At 40.9% G+C, this 23,773-nt stretch overlaps 1 protein-coding gene across 4 annotated transcripts in view; it reads left to right on the top strand.

Annotated features, from left to right (window-relative positions):
* The window catches only part of LOC124406781 (gamma-aminobutyric acid type B receptor subunit 2), a 98,753-nt gene that overhangs the window by 3,255 nt on the left and 71,725 nt on the right, over nt 1-23,773 (top strand). For all 4 annotated transcript variants that reach the window (XM_046882371.1, XM_046882370.1, XM_046882372.1 and 1 more), the window contains exon 2: nt 7,044-8,368. In XM_046882371.1, coding sequence (XP_046738327.1) covers nt 7,109-8,368 — 1,260 coding nt within the window. In that variant the 5' untranslated portion in view covers nt 7,044-7,108. The remainder of the gene's footprint in view (nt 1-7,043; nt 8,369-23,773) is intronic.

Genomic DNA, 23,773 nt, shown 5'->3' with positions numbered 1-23,773 from the left:
GTTTAATATGCAATTTGCAAGTGCAAAAATCAAGAAAATTCTTATTCATAGGATCCACCATTTTCTAATGGACATCTGGTTCCGTAATTTATATCTAATCATTCGTTTAGATGAATTTCTATTGATCACAGCGATGTTTAAAAATTACAAAGAGCACAAGCTTATCTTTCACGTTATGTCGATAAATTTCCATTCAAATTCTTTAAATTCTCGGTAATGTTTTCACGGAGTTAAATATGGAAGAATACAGAATAAAGATTCTAGCATTCCTTCACTGCCAGTTTGCGGAATTCGAGGCGAATAGAATTGATTCGTACGTAAAAACAGGGGAAGAACATTTTTGCGATCTGCGTGATCGAATTTTTCATTAATTCAAACGAGCCACTCTGTAAAATGTTCACGTAAGTGTAACGCGATCGTTTGACACTTGCAGCAGCTGTTGCACGTACACACACTCATTATTCCGGACCACGTTCCGGCAACAGTTCGTATCACAATAAGTTGGATAAGCGTTACCTGGACTATGCAGTCGAATTGATTTATCACCTTAGATAAAGTAATTCTTTCGAAACGACTACGAGTTAATACTCCAGTGACTCGAGGAATCCAGATGAGCAAAGGTCTGCTGGAATCGATATACAAGTATCTCACTGGTACCAGCGTGACAGAGAAATATTCAACGAAGATTGGAACCGACTACGATGAAGATTTCCCCATCAACTGCCAACGATATAAAAGAAAATCACTACTACTTTCACAGTCGCAATGATCACCCATCTCGTGTATGGACAGTCAAAACGAAATTGGATTAAAAAAATTTAATACGGAATCGTGAAACTTTATGTGCTTGTCAGTCAGATGCATCGCGTATATAACGTTTAACGGCGCAGACGTCGCTGGATATTATGGTTTGGAAAGTAGATTTTATATTGGTTCCGATAGAAGAAGAATTTTCGATATGTGTATCGATTTTCAGAACCGGGGCGAATCGCTTTAAAACATTCCAGACTGACTGCCTGACTAGGAAAATTTATGAAGCCAAAGCTGATATCAGCCAGATGCAGCTAGAACAGTGTATAAAGAAACATAAAAATCTAGCATAAAAATTAAAGTGAGAAACACAATAGAAATAGGATGAAAAATAGGTGTAAAAGCAACGATAAAGTAATAAGATAATCAAAGTAAGAGTAATTGCAAAACTTTTGACAAAACAACGACAAAACAGACAATTTGCAACGTGCAAAAATTTAGGAGATGACCCGAAGAGAGAATTTTATTGGTCTGAACTAAAGGCCCCAGAAGTAGTCACGGCGCTCATGAAGCGTCCACCATTTCAGTTTGCAACTTGATTGCCATAGGTACTGTGACATCAAATTACAAACTAAGCACCAAGATCAAAGAGAAGTAAGCCAAGCGCATTAACCAGCACGCGTTGCAGTTGACTGGAAAGACTCCTACCTCTAAACAGCAGGTGATATAATATGGACATTCCCATGGGCGTTCGAACCAGTGTGCAAAACATGCCCATTCCACGTGAGATCATTCGACACCATAAGACCTAGATTTCGAACGGTATTGACAAGAGAGATCACCGAGCCATCGATCGAATTAGGTCGTAATGAGTCGCAAGCGACGCGTTGGTTTTGAACGCATTGATCGACAGTCCATTTAATTTTAAGATAAGAAAAATTATTGGACCTGGCTTGGATCCTTCGAACTCTGAAGGTATTCGGCAGAAACAGCGTATTTACTCAACGGCACGGCATCACGAGTGAGATATTCCAAAGCTCTCAGAAAGAGAGAAAGAGATTAGATTAGATAATACTTTTAATAATTAATAATTGAACAAAATATTACATTGACAATAAAATAGGTAGAAGTATATTTTTTATACTCAGTTATTTCAGTTTATATGACTTTGGTATAAATTAAGGGACCGATTGGAGGGACCGATTGGAAACTTGGCAGAGTTTTTGCTCATAACAATGGGAACATACTCTAAAATTTTCAAAAGTTTATCATAATCTCATACTATATTTTTTTTCATATATAAGCTTAACAGCATCACATTTATTAGGCTTATATGTAAGGGAAAAATGATGATAAAATTATTAAATTTTCAGAGTTTGTTTCCGTCATGATAAGCAACAACTCTGTCAAATTTTATAGCTGGTTGTAAAAACTACATATACTTTACATTTAAAACTTTCGGAGCTTTGAGACACGTGTTCCAGTGGACGTAGAGGCTTAAAACTTAATACATATTTTTTTTTCCATTATTTGGAACAGATCGGGGGGCGTCCGAATGAAAAATTTTCCAACCCCAAATCATTACCACCCTACTGTATATATATATATATTATATATGTACAAAGAGAGAGAGAAAGAGAGAGCATTAAGAAGCCAGGTGTACAACTTCTTGTTCAGAAAAAGCAGTCCGCGATCCGCGAGATATTTGTCTCGTAAATAAACAATGTGAGCCTAAAGCTGGTTCAAGGCATGCCCGTCACCGTAAATCCTAAAGGGTATAGCAGCTTAGCCCGAAACGTATAAATGATTAAAAGAAAAGAGTTAAAAAGATCAGCGGAACGGGAAACGCGGGTCTATTTTGTCCCGAGAACGCAAAACATCCGAAGCTGAAGCCGAGAGTCCGAAGCACGCGTGTTTTGCGCTTATCTCACTTCTCCCAGGCACAATGACTCCCCTGCGACGATGAAGAGCGAATCACTTTGCGAATATACGGACACCACACCGCTGCGGTTCGACCGGATTCACAGCTCCTGGCTCTGCCAAGTTTGCAATTTCCAATCAAGCTGATAATTAACCGGAGATTGGTCCGTGCTGACAATACACGCTACAGCAAGTGTTTGGCAGTTCATGGCAGTGATCGTTTCGACGGCTGAGATCAACAGCCATGCTGAAACAGGATTGATAACCAGGTTTATGCCCGGACTGTTACCTCGTTGATACGTCGATAACCTCCGCTGCTGGTCTTGTCCGTCGGATGAATTCCGACGGACTAATGTTACCCAAACTTCATCCACCGATCGGCAAACAACCTGCGCTTACGATAGAATCGATTCGATTAGGGCTAATCAGAGTAACGGCTGCAGGCTGGATTATGGCGCTGACAGTGTTTGCGGAAATTTTGCAACGGTGCGGATTTGCCCAGCGGTAAATTTATTCATTTATTTTTTATTTATTTATCGAGCACGTGGGCCGCATATCGTCCGTTTCCGCGAATCTGTCATGATTGCAAAATTCGGAACAAAGCTAATTAGCAACGGTCTGCTCAGCGAGTTTCGACCCTGTCCCGACCTGGGAAAACTTCTAAAAGGGTGATACACGATTATCGGCTGTAATTAACGCGCCAGCTGTCTCTAAATTTGGCGAGCCTAATTACACGGTGTTCTAATATGAAACGTAGAGTGAATTATTAAACCAGAATTATAAAAGCATTATCAATGTTTCAAGAAAGAACCCGATGATTCGAATGATCAGCACTCACAATAAGCGGTAATAAAAACTCGGCGGGTGATTGATCCGCCGCACAATCAATCACTGAAGTGATTAATCCCCGAACGAGGAACAAAAACCGGAAATAAAAATAGACCGCGTTTTTCGCGGCAGTTAAAACAATGACTTGTTTTTTTTACCCTCCCGTGGTTCCTGCAGACCACCTGGGTATGCCTTTAATACCATTAACTTAGTCAGTAAGGTATATACGAGAGTTCTGAGATAAGATGGCGGCGTTCCGACAGGGAATCGTCTCCCGATTCCTACCTGCCAGGGGGGGGGGGGGGGGGGGGGGGGTATATTATATTTCATAGAATGTCGCTAAGTATATTCACTTGTATTTAGTAAATCAACATTTTGATCATTATATTTTGATATTATTCAATTTTGTATGGTTTTTATAAGTGATTCACAATTTCTATCTAATTATTGCTCTATTTCTTTTTTTTAATTACATTTTCATCTTGACCCATTCTCTTCATTTATTTCTCTATTTTTGCGTTATCAATGCCTACTTCTATCTCCATCGCTTTTTCCGTTTGTCTTCGATTCGCCTATCTTTTCTTCGTAGCTTCTTCCTTTTCGTTTGCTTTTTCTTTTATTGTTTCATTTAGATCTTCAGCACTCGAACTCTCAGCATCGCGAGCCATGCACGGAGATCTTGCAACTCCGTCGAAAAACGTGTCTGAAGTTCTTCCCCCCCCCCCCCCCCCCCCCCCGGCCCGTCACGAACAACATGGAAACATTAATTGTAACGGGGTATCATAGGGAAATCACGATCGAGTTGATCAGGTTAATATCGGGGTCTGGTGGTAAAACGGTTGTGCGTGGGAGACAACAGGAATCAGGTTCACCCCGCGGTATATCCTATTCCAATTCTGACTGTTCCGGGTGGTTCTAACTGGGTGGTGCTACAGCCATAGCTAAATCGTAGGCACCAACTTGACTGATGTCAACCGATCACCTAATACAGCAATGGGAGTGATTGCATTGGGCAAGGGATTATGCCGGTGATCCTACCACAGCGAACCTTGCTTACGAGCGGTGTAAAAAACTAACAAAGCTAGAACACCAACCTCTAGCAGACATTGATTACCGCCAATCCGCCAAAAATGGAAAATTTTACATTTCACATCGTTTCTTGATGAAGAGTGATCTACCAAAATTTAGTTCGTCATTCTGCTGAATTATTTCGTCTAGTACAGTCGATTCAGCAATATGTAAAAGAAATTAGTATAAGTCAATTTTGGAATAAGGTATTTAATGCGCGAATATAGAAAAGATGTATAAGGTTATTTGTTCAATTTAGAATAAAATGATTTATTGTCATTATTGTGTATTCAACCGTTGTTTCGAAATGACCCCCCCGCCCCTGGCAGTTAAGAATCGGAGGATAACCCCTTGTCGGAACGCCGCCATCTTGTCCTAAAAATCTCGCATACACTCTAGTTTAGGCGCTGCAAGATTTTCACCCCGACACTTTCACACCACCAATTCCGGTGAATGTATTTGGCACTGCCTGACTAATGGAGTGGAAAATCTTATTACACGTCAAAGCGTTGCAAATTGAACGCCTTAGTCACGCCATTTAGATATTCGTAACGATGGAACTCAACCCTCGTCTCCTTCTATTATCAAGGTCCAGCATATGTTCGGGCATGTCAAGTTGTTCGAGGGTAAGACGGTCAACGCAAAGTCTCGTAAAAATTTCTCCACTTTTCTCACATTTGTTCGAAGGAAGAATAAAGATTGATAGAAAGAAAGGACGAGGTTTTTAAAGCAGGTCAGACGACGCTTTTCGCGAGAAGTTGTCAATACCCCAATAAAAACATTCCGTGCCAATAAACTCACGTTGCAGTTCTAAGATCCAATAGCTGTTCGAGGTCTATTTCAGATGGAGCTTCACCGACTGTGGACGAAGCTTTCCTGAATTGTTTCCTAAGTACGAAACAATGGCGGATTTGGTCCTCGACCTACAATTCTGTAAGATGAACGAGCCTCCTTTCTCTTTCCAGCAGACGTTGCTTGAGCGTATAATTTATTCCATTAAATAGAGAGACTAAGATCCGCGACCGGATCCCAGACTCCGTTGGAGTTCTTGGTATGGTTACAATTATTTTTGATCTGATTTAACAGCGACGTCGCAATCAGCTGCACTTGTTTTCCATTCAAGTGCAGTAAAGCGAACTGTAAACCCGCCCTAAGGAGTAGGGCGCAACACTAACAACTGCTGTATACGTAGGGTAGAAACTTTCCATCATTCGGTCTCATTACGGCGGTTTACAGGCCTCTTGAAATGTGATTAGGGGTGAAACAGGGAGCTGCAGGGGTGCGTCGTCAGTCATAGCCTAGGGCGTACGCCTTCTCCCCCCTACCCCCCCCCTCCTTCGCCCCGATATATTTTAAGAATCGGGCTGTCTCAAGGGTATTTTTTTGCTAACGCAATTTGTCACAGCAAGTGGCTAATCTTTTGAACCATCATCGAGGAAATTCGAGACTCGCAGGACTTGTGTACATTTCACCTTTCGCAAACGTAATTATAGCGTAAAAGTAAGACGACGAAACAGCAATTTCACTTCAGTAATCAAATCGCCGACTGATTCGATCCTGCATAATTTTGTATGTAATTGTTCGCTAAGAGAGATCGTTTTGTCTCGCGGAATTGATCAAACTTTTAACCATAGCTAGTATTTTAAAATTATTCAAGTTGTCGAGTTCGCATTTTGAGGTGTTTAACAACTTTTAAACAGTTCAGTTTAGACAAAAATTAACTCGCATTTCCTATTTCTGACCTTAAATTTTGTACCACTGATAGCTTAGAGACCGACTGTTAGTATAACGGCGTATCAAAATCATAAATTCATAAAATGCATGCTTTATGCCATACCCTCTCAAGCGTGTACACATGTGTACACGAAACTTGAATCTGTCGGAAGCATCTTTTCCCCGCGTATCTTTTATATGTATACTGAACTCGAACCCGTACAGTATGTTTTTCGAAAGGAGGTAGGTACATAAATATTTAAAGAACTCGAAGATAGATTTGTAACTCCTTCGAAATAAAAATGAAACATGACTGAGAAAAAGAAATAAAAATGAATATCGAAAAAATTTATATTAGTGGTTGTAGGCTGAAAAAATGTTATGTATTTCAAGTGTCAAAACTTGCCGAAATATTTTTTCACTTTCATTCATTTATAACTTACGACGACTCATATAGGAGTTTTCTTTTCGAATTTCCCCGCGAACGATATAAATAAATCGGCAAAAACACAGCCGCGCACATATATTCGTGGAGAAATTTTCTTCTTCAATATTATTTCAGAGAATATTTTTCCAATATATACGAAACCTGCCAAAGAAGTGTTTCTTCGAAGGAATAACGAATGGAGAATAAAGAGGGTTCAAAATTAAAAAAAAAAACAATTTCGGAGAAGAATTTATACTTGAAAGTGTTCAAAGAAAAAAAAGACCTTCGAGCGATGGTACTTCGAAGTTGTTAACCGAGTATTTCGCCCCTGTTTCAGATGAGGTCGAGGCGAGGCTGCAGTGGACCAAAAGTCTGGAGGAGTTGATATCGGGGTGACTGAGTATGTCGCGAGCTGCGCGCTCTCGCCGGTCCAACATCTTTCCGTTATCCCCCTCGACGACCCTCCACCTTCTATCTGCTCTCCTTCTTACGCTCTCTTTGAAAGATGTCATCTCGACGGAGGAAATCGCTCGAAGCGACGGTGTCGATGGTATCGAGAAGAGCAATGATACCGAGATTTTTGACGTCGGTGAGACGAAAATACTCGCCGCAGGTGACAGCAGCAGGGAGTCTCACCAAAAGTTGATAAACACTACGAACCACGGAGAGATCGGAAACGTTGATAAGCGAACGTTCTTATCAAACGCAAGTGACAATTCCGGGGAATTCAGCATCGCGATTTCTGACGTGAAAGGACAGAGTTTTCCTAAAATCTTGAACAGCAATGAGAAAATATCAAATCGTGATGAAAACGAACTCGGAGTGACGAAGTCAGGCCACGATTACGTCGCCGAAGACGACGACGACGCGACGGACCCAAGAACAACAGAACGGACTAATCTCGAGGCGAAAGTTGGTGGTGAAGCTCCTTTCCTGGGGTTTGTCGGTTCTCAAAAGTTTCCGGTCAGACCGACCTACAAGCCTCCGCCACCCCCGGAGAAGTTTGACAGGCGCCATTTTGGACTGGCTAAACCGGAAGCGGAGGAGAGCAGCGCGTCTGGATCAACGTCGGAACCGGATCTTCCAAAAAGTCCGAGCCGAGATGTGAGCCTGCATAATCCAAAGGTCGAGCGGCGGGAAGATGGACTTGATCCAAACGCAACCGCTGTCGGACCGGAAGCGACTCATCAAAACTCTTCGGCAGCTCTTCCCGGAACTTCACCAGGCCTCCGAGCCCTGGGGACGATGTCGAATGCTTCACTGTTCGATGGAAAGAACGAAACGCTGCCTGGTTCCGGGGCGGGGAGTCGAACCGGCGGCGTGAGAGGAAGCTTCGAGGCCAACTTGGAGAACCTGACCTTGCCAAAAACCCCGGCCGTCCGCATCGACGACTTTGGAATACTGAGGGACCTGAACGGCGGACTGGAATCGGTCAGGAATCGGTCCGTCGGTTTCGCGAACGGCGGCAGGACGCGATTTGGTGATAGTGAAGGTGACAAGATAAACGTGACTATCCTCGGACTCTTCGAACTGACCCAAGGCAACGAACCCAGACCCGAAGGACTCAGCGAACTTCAAGCTGCCAGGCTCGCCGTCGAGAGGATCAACCAGATGGACAAGAGTCCCAGGTTCAGGATCCACCTCGTACATAATGACACCAAGGTAAGTCAGCTTCCCTCTTGCGGTCTATAGACGCTGTGATGAACTTGATTGAAGATGAATGCGATCCATTCTTTGAATCGAAAGTTGGGAGGGGCAGAGGGGGGGGGGGGGGTACGGTTAGCAAAATTGTCAAAAATGTTATTTGCGCCGATGATATACTCGTAAACTATGATATCAACGAGTTCAGAACGCGTTTTGAAGTTAGAACGTGTAAGGTGATTGAACACTGGTGATTTTGATCCGATTCTAGTGTTTCGGGTTCAATAGTTATAAATAATTTGATTGTTGGCAAGATTCCGGTGCATCGTACTTACAAAACTTTGTGTTTATCTAGTGCTAATAACTATTCAACAAAACAAAACGATAAAACAAGCCGAGAGACATCATAATCGGAACAGCAACACCAGAGTTTAATCAATTTGAACGTACCAATTGAGCACTGAAGTGATTGCCATGGACTTGTATTATACTCGGCGCCGTCGATCAAAGTATTTCTGACCTATTTGTCTGAGTTTGAGTTTGGATAGATTGACGAAGTAAATTTCATCCTCTTTAAGTGTAACTATCGTCAACATCTTTGAGAGAAAAAATACGGCGACAAGTGGATGCTTAACCACACAACAGATGTAGAGGAATTGAATTTCCGGCAGTGATTATGCGCCCGCATTTGTGGCTGCCAGGTTTTGAGAGGATCCTTGAAAGTTTATAGAGCTTAGAATCCTATTGGTCCGCGTTTGAGAACCTCAACGTTTTGTGGACGAGCTTAAATTACTGAAAGTAGCAAAGCGGGCGTTTCTGCCAGATGCAGATTCTATCAGAGGATTGGTTAAACCGCTGCGTCGTGTAAAGTTGACTTGTGGATTGAGCAAAGAGCCAGAAGATATATTCGTGGCTTTTACGCCACGCAGCTAGGAATCGAAAAGAGCGGATACGGAAACGGTAAACCGGCATCTAATGGATCGGTGATACCTGTATTTTTCAAATTTTGCTGCGAAAATTTTCCACCCCCAATTAATCTCGTTGGGAGAAAGGATGTTGCAGGTACTGGAACCTGGAAATTGGCAAAGTGTAAAACGAGATAGAATACATCAAAAGGATTTTAGTCAGATACTTTTTCATCCACCTTCCAGTCTTCACCAACTTTCAAAACGCGTTTCGAATAGTAAAGGGATTCTGAGTCCTCGCCAAATTCTTTAAACTTGGTCCGAGTTTGTTCGATCTTCACGAATTCTGCGCAAGCTCGACTGTACCGTGCAGCGTGTATTCGCAGGGGTTGATGTATCGAATGTAAGGCGTTCGAGATTGGTGGGTATGCATAAATCGGTTTAGTCAATTCGAAATTTAAATTAATTTATAATCAGCGTTATTAATTTATAATCAATCTCGTTCTTTCACCCGACTAACACGAATCTATTCTTTGCGGCAGTAAATACTTAAAACAAGCAGTGAAGGCAGATAAAAAAGAAGTGAAAAATGCGAAAATCTTTGTATGTATGTACATACAGCATAAATATATACGTATATAATACATGTTCTTGTCGAAAGTTTTTCTTTTCAGAGTTTAGAAAAAGTTTCCCAATTTTACAGAAGCATTAAAACGGCGCCCGAGCAAAAGCTTGTTAAATTTCAAATCCGGCTTTTAATAATGATTAGCCATAAAACTTGTGGAAAGATGGATACCAGTTTTTTAAAAGCTCGTTGAATGAATAAAGCCCCCCCATTAATTACCGGATACAATTTTAGTTCACCGACCGCTGCGCGTTACCCTCTTGTTCGACAGCAAGTGATTGCGAGCTCGTTATTTAGCACCGAAAAACTGAAAGCCCAACTCGAAAATAATTCCAAAACTACGGTCAAAGCAATCAACTCTAGTGCTTCTGAGATAAAAGTTTTCTCGCCTGTTCGTTTGGCGCAAGTTTAAATGAGTAAAATTGATCGTGCAAGAATAAATTCCCGATTGAGCCAAAGGGCACTGGGGACCCGGAGTTATGAGATAGTGGAATTGAAATCCGTTCCTTCGGCAAGAAAATTATCGCGTTCCCAAGTGGCAGGATCGCCCAGCGATATTGATAACCTCTCGCGGTCGCAGCATCCCTTGATAGCCGCAAAAGCCGGGAGAAAAATTCACCCCTTGATGATGTGGCTCAATTTTGTATGCCCAAGTTACAGTTGCTACAGATGCGAAGTTTTCATAGCTTCTAGGTATGTGTACGCATATATCTACTAAAAAAATTGTCGGTAGTAGTAGGTACTAATTTGTAAATAGATCTAAATTATTTCTACTAAAAATTGTGTGATAAGTTTTTTAGTAGAAATCAGTACAAACTATTATCAAAACCTATCCAAATGTCGTTTATCTTTGCTATTTAATATTGAAGGAAAACGTTGAATAAACGAAATATTAATCTCCGCAAGACTTCAGCCGAATAGAGAACTTTTTTTTTAGAGTTTATTAGTTTAGAATCCATGTTTATTCGCGACAGCTCATCTACAACATAACTAATACTAATACTAATAACTAATTAGTCTTCTATGTCGTGAAAGGAATCGCTTAAATTAATATTCGTCGAGGCATGGATTAAGAAACAGTATAAATCACTGTGAACAAGAGGGTATTTCGGTAGAATTTGTACAACAAGATTTCAATGAAAGAGTAGAAAGAGATAAACGTAAGTAGCTTTTAGAAGTTAATAAACATTAGAACGGAAGTTTTCTCCGATCTTTTATCAACTGTTGCCCGCAATACGAAACACGGAAAAGAGAACGAAAAAAATGTATGAAAAGTTCTCTCGCCCTCTCTCTCCATTCACAGAGCGGGACTCTGTTACCTGTTTCCCGACGTTTACCTCCATGCAAATTTTTAGATATTTTTAATCAACCATCCCGTTACTCATCCCGCATTACACTGCGTGGTTCTCCGCCTGTTTTTTCCGTTACGGAGAAGAAGAATGAGTTAATTCAACAAGTTGGGGTGACTGAAGTGGTCCCAGGTGATCCCTACGTCTCCTTCGGGCGCAGCTTCAGATCCTGGTGCGACTTCATTAAATGCAGGCCTCGGGTGATACGCGGCTTTAATGCGGTGCGTCGCCCTTCTAGTCTCGTCGAGAAGACCTTTTCCTCCGGAACAATAGTCCCGGGAGTAAATTGATGGTAGGTGAATAGGTCCCGCCCTGATAATTTGGTAAATCTCTAAATCTATTCGCGGTTCGAAAAACTGGCGAGAAGTTCGAATACCTGTTTCTAGTTTTAACTACGTCTTCCGCAGTTATAAAAACGCGTTATTTTCTGTAAATGCTGCCGAAAAGTTGCAATTCGAAGACGCGCCACTTTCCGCTGTCGTGTAATGATTATACCACTCTCAAATAAAAGCTTATATTATATACTTACACGCACACGGACACCAAGAGTCTCGGTGGAGTCGATTTACGGTACTAATTAAATGCGAACAATCTCCAAAGTTATACATCTCGCCAAGTTATTAATCGGAGGCATGATAAATTCCCGCGGCACACAACCACCAACCCCTTTTCTTCCGCCCTCTTCCTTCCTCCCTTATTCTGACTGAGGGGGAGAAGATAATTTACCGGTAAAGGTCAGCGGTCCGCTTATCATCCCGGTTGTATTCTTCTCTTGCCAAGTTATTATATAATATCCGTCTGATACGCGTGAGAGGAAGGAAGCCCACTTCACTATGGTGTCAGAATTGAAAATTATTACGGCGATAAAAATTTCAAAACGCCGTATCATTAAATTCGCAATGGCCATGTGTAGAGTGTAAAACTGCAAGTACTTGCACTTTAATGGGATCTGGCGAATGGCAAGTCGTATCAGTCACAATGGCCATAGTCACAAATCAGTCACAAATATTCGATGGGATCTAACGGATGGAAAGTCGAAACGAAAAGACTGTTAACTGACACCATACGGATCTCGAGACCTTTTGCAAACGTAAATGCATCACCGGTTACCTGGAGAGAATTATAATTAAAATATAGAAGAATAAAGCCACCCTCGCTTTCCGAGGGTAAGTCCCGGGAAAGAGGGTGGGTGCAGGCTAGGTGCCTATATATTTCATTCTCGTTAAGAAAACGAATAGATTCAATTCACCTTCTTTGCATTCAAGTCTTACAGACACGGTCGGGGATCTGGAGAAATTAAATGGGATGAGGATTTCCCAATTCGCGTAAGGAAAGAAAAATCGATACGAAAAAGCGTTTCTTTTTTTTTTTTTTTTTTTGTGTATCACACGCGGTACAAAAATTACGGTTTTCTTTTCCTTATAAAATAAATCTCAAATTTCTTCCTACAACTGATATGGTAATTCGATGATAGAATAAATATTCATCTGCTAGCTTAAATTACTGTATTCACTTCACTAAATTCTTACTCAGACAATCGTGAGTTTTGTTCACGGAACCCTTTTCCTGGGGAGGATTCAGATTTAATCAAATTTGAATCGAGATACTCGGGACGAGAAAAAGGACCTCAGGGTATACTTTCACCTTGACAAACTCTTGATTCAACTTCGAAACTGTTGCGACTTGCTACCTCGCCCGATTTTACGCACCAGATATGACTAAAAGGCGCCTGACTGGTACGTAAGTAACTTTGCGAAATCGTCGTACGGGGATTTCTTCCTCAATTGGGACACTTTTTGCTATAGTTTTTTAATTCCGACGTTAAAGCAAAGGTAAAAGTAGCTGCAATAACGATAATAGCAGTCGGGAATGGGCATCGGCCAATATATTTTCAAATTATCGATAGTCACAGACATTTATAGCAGCTGCAGTACGCAACAAACTCCGATCAAACAAATTTACACCAATTACGCAAACGAGCCTGAAAAATTAAACGCGTAATGGAAAATTGCGTTTGCCGAGGATGGAGGCGAAAAAAGGAAATAATGATATTAATTACAATATGCGGCATTAAGTTGCACACAATAGGGGAGGGTGAGGCGAAATGGGCCCCTGGGGCACCTTAAAATTTTTCATATCTCAAAAAGTCTGGGGGCAAAGTGGGCCCCCTAAAATTTTTTAAACAACAACGGATAAAGTTAACGACCTGAACTTTGTATTGAATATGAATTATTCGGAAATCATTTACTCGAGTAATTGCACAACTCATATAAGACAAAACGTTTGAAGTTGTGCTTTACTCTCAACTCGTTAAAGTCAAATAATTTTCAGAACTTTAATGTATGATTACTTTACCTCGAGAAAGCTAGACAATAATTTAACATAATTGTTCGTATGAAAACTAAACATTTTATTCTGATTTTAGACATTATTTTCTTAAGGGGCCGATTTTGCCCCACCCTCCGCTAGATGTTACGGAATAAGTTCGTTTCGCTCCGCATTTTGAGGTCGGCTTGAACTTGAGCTACCTAATGTAATTATCATCGAGTGGACAGAGTAAAACTCAAATTCACGCAATAGGCGACTGGCTCAAATATCACCCCTCGTTTCTCGGCGTCTGAAACGTAATCCTCGATAATGTCTAATGGATTTTCTGAGAGAGCTGTTATCCGGCAAGGAAGAAAATTCCATCAAGATTACACGGGTGTCGTACATATATATATATATATATGAAATATATGTATATATATATATATATATATATATATATACGTGTGCATTGCGATCATTCAGGGATACCACGGGTACGTAAACGCCAGTTGAACTCAAATATTTTATCAACGATCCGTTTCGAAGCACGTTAAACAACGTTTGACTTCTATTTGTCGAAGACACATTTTCTCTTCAGCATCGCACGCGAATCGACTCGGTAAATTCAAGAATTCTCGATTCCCTTCGACGAATATTTCGCCTTATTCCCTGCTTTCTGCGTCTCGTCGACTCACTTCGTGCATCCTGTATCTATGCCTACGCTCTTAATCCAAGTGGATTGAATTCCATGTAGATACTTTTTTCTATACACGTTCCTTTAACGCGGTGCGACGATCGACGCGACGTGATCGGTGATACTAGGTCACATTGTGTTTGTCATTGCATCAGAATAAACACATCAAACATTTGATTGATTATCCGGCACGATTTTTATGTATTTCTATTTCATTCTCTTTTTTTTTTTTTCTTTTTTTTTTTATCCGAGCTTCACGCTCTCACGACTCTTGTAATGAATATTTTCCTCCGTCTTGCTGGCGACACCGGTTCTCCAAGGAGAGATCAAAGGCAGACATGCTCCATTCAAAGAGACGCCAAGCTCATACGTTCCCCTTGTCGTTCACCCGCAGGATTTACAGGATTCAAAGTAGGGTGGTTTATTTATTTTGTTTTTACCTTTTTTTTTTTTAAGCTGCCACTCGAAAAGTTTGTGACAAAATTGAAGAAAAAAGTACGTAAAACCTGAAGGAATTAGGAAAATATTTGGAAGTCGCTACCAATTATTGCAATATTTTTTTGACTCGTTATGTTAACAACTTCTGAGAAGTAACGATATTCTATCATTTTTGCTTGTCTGATTCTGATCAACTATAACTCATTTTCTTCCTGAATAAATTCTTCAGGGCTCGCAGAAGCTAGATTTTAAGTGACAACAGTTTATTTATTGCCAATTCACAAGGTAATTATTATTTGCAAATTATACGGAATGTATAATGTATCAATTTTTTTTTTACCAACCGACAAGCTCATGATAAAATCTATTTCATACGGTTTACAGGGTGCTTATTTTTTAATAAGATAATAATTAGCTTTTCTTTATTAAAATCAGACGAACTGAATGGGTTCTTTAGTAAAAAAAAAATAGTTTAATAACGTAATCTCTCTTACATTGTTAATATAACAGAATATGTATAGATTCAATTCAATGTTAAATGTTTAAAAACATTTTTCAACAAATATATCACTTTCCGAATCTTCGTTTGGTCCTTTTTTTGTCCTTTTTTGTTTTCAATTCATTAGTAAGCCCGCATTCCACGATGTCCGAATATCCACTACATTTCGTATTGCTTCGAGCTTTAATTACTTCTTCTCGCGTCCAACAACGCGAATCTCTACTTCAGGCGACAAGCACAACTAGCTGCAAAGGTCTTCGTATCCACCCCGCCCAATTCGTCGTTACGAAATTCAGCCACCATCTGGCTGCAGGGAACCGTTTGCGACACCTGCAAACTCGCACAATCCCTTGTAACAAAGCCCCGCAGGTACGGTTTGCATCAATAATTAAAGCCTCACTGGAATAATGAAGATAATAATAGCGCATGGTGCGATACTCGAATCACTAGCCTAAAGCGTGTAATTATTTCAAGCCATGCCCAGGATCTATTGCCTCCAAACGAAGCAGTTGGTATTTGAATCATTTAACGAGTCCCAGAGGTTGATTTCCCCGGAAATTAGTGTCGAAAGTTGGGAAAATTGCATAAATAGCACCGGAATACAGAGGGAAAGTATCGAGATATCCACATCGCATTTAACACGAAATGACCCCAGATAAAGCATGAATTAATATGAGTATTAAAATGGATCGAGGTTTCAATGCGCGTTACAGTTGCTGGATATTTTATGGAGGACGTTGATGATAGGATTACAGCTCATAATCTCGTGACAACACCCCAAGCGAACGATTGGTGGGAAAACGGGTTTTCTTATGTCCGTGTGCCCAGTAATTTCAGGTGCCGTATCCATTACATTTCCCAGGCTCGTATCTCGTTCGATCTATCGTTTCATTTACGTTGAAAGACATTTTATACACTAATGACGGAGTGATGGACAATTAAATTCAAATACTAATGATAGCAGGATGCATACTGAATTTAGTACATATCGCTCTGAGGGTGATTCATTCTCTTGGTCTTCCTGGAAGAAACGGGGAATGGGTCGGTGCTTGGGTCGAAAGAAGTTCCTCCAATCACTGGGAAGATTTTTGTCTGGATCGTTGGCTCACGGAATCCGAAGAGAATCCCCTTCTTCATCCGAGCGTTCCAGTTTCTTACCCTTCTTTATATTCTAAGCGGACTTTGAAATCCCCGAGGTAAGAGGACGAGGATTTTTTCGTCGACAAGGCATCACCATCGGTATGAGAAATGGTCAGTGAAATGGTTGTCAGGTGTTAGGCACTTCGCTTTGAAATCGAAATCATGCGGCTCGAATGCCTGCCGATATCGGGCGGAAATTTTTTTAAGTGTAAATTCAGTTAACTTGATGAAAAAATGCGAGAGAGTGGAAAGAGACTTGAACAAAATGCGTTATGGATATGCAAACAGGCCCTGGAATGAATGAATAATTTAGAGATTCGGACGAGCCTTCAGCTTGAATATAATTATCCAGTTTACCAACTGCTGTTACGAAAGTTATTATTAATATTATGCAGCCTAACGAATTTTTAACGCTTTACGATTCCTTCAAACTTTCACTTACTCATCGTATAATGTTCGTAGAATTTGAGAATTGTTTTTCTTACAATACTCTGTTTGAACTACATTGCAGATTATATGGCGAAACAGATTTAGAAAAATCAAGTGATGCTACATTAAGAAGAAGAAAAACTATCAATTCAGTCAAGAATCCACGAGAAAACTGTATTTTTAGAGCTTTTTAGGTCAGTTTTAAAATTTCTCAATTTTCTTCCAAGTTAATGAGAGACTGTTTGAATGAAAATCAACCCGATTGTTAACTTCAGTGACTGCTTCGAAATCGTTCGTTTTCATCCAACTTTAAACCACGTTAATTACATGCGAAAGGTGCGATTGTCAAGTTCGGAATTGTAACAAAGAGCGTTGTATTTTTCATCCGGGTAATGAGCATCTCCGAAAGCAAGGTATTATACACAATGGTTACAGAGCGCCCAGGCTGTGCTCACTTTCACGAAATACTACTTCACCCCGAAGAGAATTGTTCCAACGACAGTCTCCCGGCACAAAAACAAGAAATAACAATGGACAATGGACCCCGCGTGCTACAAACTTAATCCTTCATCCCTTGGAGTAGCGGCGGTGTTTCGCAGCTGAGTGTCACAGCTGCGATACCTGCTAGATAACCTTTGACACAAAGATGGCCATTTGTATGCAAGCGAGCATTAGAGCAGTCGATTCTGGAAGTTGCGCACCAGCGACAAAAGTCTAATGTGGGACGATAAGTCTTGCTTTTACTCCGGTAAAACGATGATGAGCTCGTGAGTCGCTCTCCGTCAAAGAACGCTGTCATGTCGCCTGGAAGATGCATCTCGATGAATGCGAGACTTTCGAAGCAAGTCCTTCCGTATCGGCGGATAGTCTTTTGCTTATCTCCTTTCCGCTTGGCGATATCGGAAGTCTTTTGACTCAGATCTGTGTACGTCACGCGAATCTGACATCTGTGATCTCCGGACGCAAAATAAGTCAGGAAATTAGAACCGTATTTTCGAATGGAAATAAACCTCTGTCATACCCAGGATCACCCGAGTGACTCCCCACCATCGAATGAATTCACAATTCCAACATAATACCCTGCCTGTTCCATTTCCGTTTCCAGCTTCCGTGCAAAGAGAATTTTTGACCCGGCAGTGGTTCGAACGAAGGAGTGAGGAGAGTCAAATTGAATTTTCTATCATGTGCCCTTCTGCGTTTTCTAAGAGGGTCCAACGACCGGACGATGGGAATCGATGGATTCTTCTAATAGAAATCATTGCTCGTCGCTTCGAAACTTCGTAAATAGTTGCGCCTGTCGCTGTATTTTGTAAACTAATTTTCAGTGAATCCTGGGGAAGATTATTTTTAAGTGGGATCGGATTAAAGGTAATAAATAAGGAAACAACAAGTTGTTTCATATCGTATTCAAGAAACTGAAATCATACACTGAGGATATCGCATAGTTAGAAGGTGTGGTTTATTCATATATTACGGAACCTAGTTTCGTGATAAAAATTGACGACATCCCCACTCTTTTGGTGTGGAGTAACGTGATAATTTAACTTACGACTAAAATGGCGAAGTCTATAAATTAATGACATGATTAAATGAATCAAAATCTCAAACAATAAATATATATCACCAACAAAGACTAGTCAAAACTAAAGTAAAATCCAAATTCTACACTTTGAATTCAAACTTCTCATCGTCTTCTACGCTGTCAAAAATATAGTAACTGCCTGCTGACGTTACAGTGATAATGTAGATAATCTAAATCTGGTACACGATTATATTTATATACTCGTAGTGCACCAACACCTTTGGGATCGTCTCTTAAGTGACGAGATTTTGGAAGCACCGTAACAACGACCCAAAGTGTTACCCTCGTTACCCGTCAGAAACACCTTCCATCACGCACATGTAGCTTCGACCGATTTGCTTGCAGACGGTGCCTGGTTCACATCGCCCCTCGGATAAGTTCTGCTGTAGATCAGATGGGGGACACGTATCTCCGAGCTCTTAATGGGCACAAACAAAGAAAATATCGAATCAGTGTTTCAAGTACGAGCTGCATACTGGATTCACTTTTCTAATCTCAGTTTTTTTTTTTCTCACACGGAGGTAGAGGGGGGATAAAATCATTTTGGTGTTATCTAAGTTTCAACCATGGCTGTATCGTCACTCATGTTGACGATTATACCAGTCAGTTAGGTGGTCAAGTCTTAAATGGACAATCACTCAATTCCACATGTTCGCACGAGACACTGCAAAGCCATTGCTTACCTGAGTACGGAGCACAGGTAGATGGGTGCAATATCAGGAGAGAGAACGTGGCTGCGATGCATATAAATTTCACAACACTTCTGGAACAAAATTTCGTTACATTAAAGGGTAGAAAATGGAGTTCCGATCCTCGTTTCAAACGAATTATCAAGTTTGTGACGGAAATTTAATGGCTTTCATCGAATTGCATTAACATCACACTATAACATTGAACTGAACTTGACGATGTTTTTCATTGATTCGTGTTTTTGGAAGAAAAAGAAGAACCGAGATGAGGAATGGAGCAAGTTTTATACCATTTTGAAATGATACATGGAATATGTACGTTACCCCATTTCAAAGACGACGATCAGAATTTATCTTGAGGTAAACTTATATCCAGTCGACGGTGTTACACTACATGTCGCTTAGAATAGTGTCGACTTGTATACCTACGCAGAGTCTTTCCTTGAAAGAAAAGTGAACATCTGCCGGTTGACATAATTTCCAGAGTCTACATTGACTCAGATGTTTCTCGATTCCAAAAGCACCTACCTTTTCGATCAAGATTACGTTCTGTGACATCATTAGCTAAATATTAGTGTCATCACGCCTGAATGATTTCATTACTAATACGCCTGGAAAACAAATTTCAAAATGCTCTTAGAATTCTCAACCACTTTCTTGCCCGACAAAAAAATCAGATACCGTATGGCAATAGAATTACTTCACTTCTTATCTTCCTCTGCATCATAATAGAGCCCCGTATACTCTGAGTTAGTGATAGCATTGATCCCGATCAAGAATCCAGGATAGTCGTAAAATTTCTGGTGTCTCCCTTATTTTCCACCCGATTTCCAGTGGCAATTACCCCGGCTATAAAGTAGATCGCTGAGGAATTTGATTTGGCCCATATCCGCATTGCACGTCTCGGCATGGTCACCATGGTAGCTGGGTCGAGAATAGCCGGTATTTTTCATTGGTGTGTGCGGACTCGGTGCCTTTTACAGTGATTGCTCGCCCCGCATCCTCGGCCCTCCTTTATCTCTTCTTCTGTATTCCCCGATCAGAATTCGCATGACTGCACGTTCTCAGAATACAGGCAGCAAATGTTCGGCGATCCTTGACCGTCTTCCAGATGTACGACAACCCGCACGGTCGGATTTCCACCAAGACGTCTTCTGCAGAAAGCATCTCTCTCTCTCTCTATCAGTAGGGAGTTTTCGGGCGACGAACCTTTGAAAGATAATAGGATAGTCCAACAGCCCGGCAGGTATCTTCGGAAGAAGATCGGCAACCATATAGCATCGATCCATCGTTACCTTGGATCCCGGTAGCTAATTTAACGCATGCATTGCGATTTCCTCGCCTCACTTCCTCTTATTCAACTCGCCTAAGGACCGGGGATATTTATTTTTACCGATTTTCAATCGGACGAAAAGCTTTATAGACAAACGAAGAAGCCTTTCACCCGGTAACAGCTGCTTCGAATCCGATTTCGTCCGGCTGTAAAATCGGCCTTCTTTACGATCTTCTCTTATAGGTACAGTTGCAAGAACAGCAGCTCTGAAAGATTATTCATATCCCACTTTGATGGGACATAGAAAAATTCATACCCAGTGTGTCGTAAATCTGACCGATTTTCAATTCGGAATTCATTCTCCCTCGGTTTTTATGCTATATCGTGAATTCGACACCGAATGTTAATAATGTTATATCCGTGGCTGACCGTTGAGTAATAAATTCAGATGAATTGTAATTCCCAAGTCTACCGAGACCAAACAAAAAAAACATGCGACCGAAAAGAAGGGGAAGAGAGTCCCGAGGAAAAGTGAATTTCCTGAAATCCGAGAACCTCTAGAATGTGGATAGCACTTTATGGGGCTGGAAGGAACTTGGATAATTTGTTCTATAACAGGGGAATGAAGTGAATTGAAGCATCACGCCAAAGTTGTAATATATTTGTCTTCAGAAAGTTGTCTTCGTCTCGGCTTCTTCCGCCCTCTCTTTGCTATCCATCATATTATCGATTGCAATGCATACTCTTTTCAATTTTATCCCATAGAGAGAGAGAGAGAGGAACAACATTCAGATGCTGGTCCATGCTGTCAAATTTCAAAGGCAGCAAAGTTCTGCTTACACGTTCTGATCCTGATCTCGAACCCGAACAAACAATATGAGAATACTTTGGAACCTCGTTCTCTCCATAATCTCATGTGTGACACCCTTCACGAAGAAAAACCCTCAACTTGGGTGTAAATTCGAACTCCCAACTCATAGATAACTCTAAATTCCTATAAGAAAAAAATTGGTAGTACGAATCGACACCTAAGTTGATGGTTTTTTCCACAAAGGACACAACCCAAATATATATACGCGTTACCGGAAACCGGCAGTAAAAGATCTTACCTGTGTTCTCGACGCCGAGTTACAATCTCTTCCGCGTCTTTCACTCCAAGCTTTTCCTCGCAACGTGAAAATCTACTCGGTTCTGTTTGAGTTCACGGTTTAATGGAAGGAGGTGTAGAGATGAGATGCTTTCCCGATGCAGTGGCCTGGCATTTCGAGGATACGGGTCAGTTGGGAGATCCGTTTGCAGCGAGTGTTTTACAAGTCGTTCCTGAAGTTGCGTATAATGGATCCCATCGTCAGAGAACGAGTGCTGGTTTCAGCACCGGAACTTTTTTCTGCACACTCACAGTTATTTGGCGTGCGAAAAGTGCAGGGTGAAGAATATAAGTTGAACGAAATTGTCTCTCGGTGAAGAAAGTACACAGAGAATTAAAGTTGTCAAAGGTAACAAATTTCCACCTTGAAACAGACGGAAACCCCGAGTTTTGAATCACGAATTATTTCATTTCGTATGGTAAAGGAATTGTTCGATTGTGAGAAAACAACAAGACTTGCATTTAACTTTGTTTCGTATCTTGAATAAATTCAAATTGGATCGGGAACCCGTGGCATGACGTCGATTTCGATGGAGCTTTTATGTAATTGGAACGTCTGGTGAATTGAAGGCCTTTGAATTCGTTTAATTCGATCACTCTAAAATTCTTCTACAAAGTTTCCATTCTCTAATTGATTTTACTTTAGCGAGTAGAGAGTATTTATTAACTAATTTCCATTTCTTTCTTTTTTTTTTTTTTGTCGCAGACGAAAGCTCATACCGCGTATTACAAAGTTTTGTTTCACGAATAACAGGCTTAAAAGCGCAGGCAATTTACCCCGACGCACTAGATTTATGTTTGCGTTAACATACGAAGTGATGTGCCGTCCGTGAGAACTGAAATTGAAGCAAGAGAAAAAAAAAAAGTAAAAATATGCGAATTTACAGTCGACTGAACCACGCGCTTCGCTTCGTTTATCTTCACCTTAACGCTGCTGGTGAAGTACGAGTTTCGAAATAATTTCGACTTGTTTATCGCTAAAGAATATAGGAATGCGGAGTGCGTCGAGCTCCGATGCGAAATTTTTTCAAGACTCGATATAAATCTCTGTACCCGAACGAAACGAAACTCTGTTTTCGTCTTTGGGCCTTTTTTCACAGCCTTGGAGCTTTTCATTTTCGTTTTACACTTTCTTTCTCTCTTTTTCATAGCGATTTTTCCCTTGTCAGGCAACTCGCGAGCCTGCGAGTCGACTTTTTATCACCACCCACGCACTCCGTCGTAATATATGCGTGTGTGTGTGTGTGTGTGTGTGTCAAAGGTATTTTCGTTGTGAAACCACACAACGTCCGGCCAGCGAGGACCTAAGAGGATGCGATAATACATTTTTAATGCGTTTCCCTGCGGGAAATAATGCCTGGAGTGTACCGTAAAGGACGGCTTGTGACAGAATCGCATGACGGCCAATAAAAACATTCTGATACCTGAGACTCTACAACCCACTCCGGTTTCTCGATTCTCGCGAATATCGCCGTCTATTTTCAACGCTGGCTGAAAAATCTGTCAATTTTTGTCAAACAAGTTGAAATAAATTTGTATCTCACGATTCGAAGCCACTCGACACTTGTCTAGCCGTCACACAATGTTCGGAGGGAAAAAGCAGGAGGATTTTCTTGGTTCGGTGTCTTTTACTGCTTTTATTGCACCGATGCGGAATACCCATCGCCAACAAGAACTCCATCCATTAGAGGTAACAAATTGACGTTCATCGAGATTGGATGGGTCGAACGACTACACCTGGATAGACGCTGACCTTTTCCCATCGAGTCTCTGTAATAACTTGATCGAACCGTGTCTATCCATTTTCAGATCACAACAGGCCGTCCTAAGATCTATAGATGTATATATGTGATAATCGAGCTTGTTTTTACATGATTCGTATTATTCTTTCGCCTTATTTTTCGAAAAGTAAGAGAAAGAGAAGGACACTGGTTAAGTTTTTGACATTCTTTCGGTGCATCAGCAGCGCAAGAAACTTGCAAAACGAATCTGCATTCGGGTATAAGCAGCGTATCTGAAAATTCTGAGTCCAAAGGGTGGGAAAGAGAATTGTGTTCATGATCGTATAAAGCGCGACGCCAGAAGCACTTTTCCCATTTCTTATATTTTCTTCCCCGATATACCAAAGAATAAAATGGAATCCCGTGGACGCCGCGACATCGCTGAATTTAAAATTGGAATTTAACCTCTCTACGGTGAAAACAAAAAAGGAAAAAGTTCGGAGGCGACGTGGAACGAAAGGGACGCAAAAAGGGAGGGCGGGGATGAAAATGTGTTGCGTAAAAAATCGGTATAAGCCCGCTTACATTGATGAGATTTTTGTTTTTCTTAATCTTTTTCAACTCG

The sequence above is a fragment of the Diprion similis genome, chromosome 6 (genome assembly GCF_021155765.1).
Source record: "Diprion similis isolate iyDipSimi1 chromosome 6, iyDipSimi1.1, whole genome shotgun sequence".
Lineage (NCBI taxonomy): Eukaryota > Metazoa > Arthropoda > Insecta > Hymenoptera > Diprionidae > Diprion > Diprion similis.
This window is presented reverse-complemented; position numbering and strand designations above follow the sequence as displayed.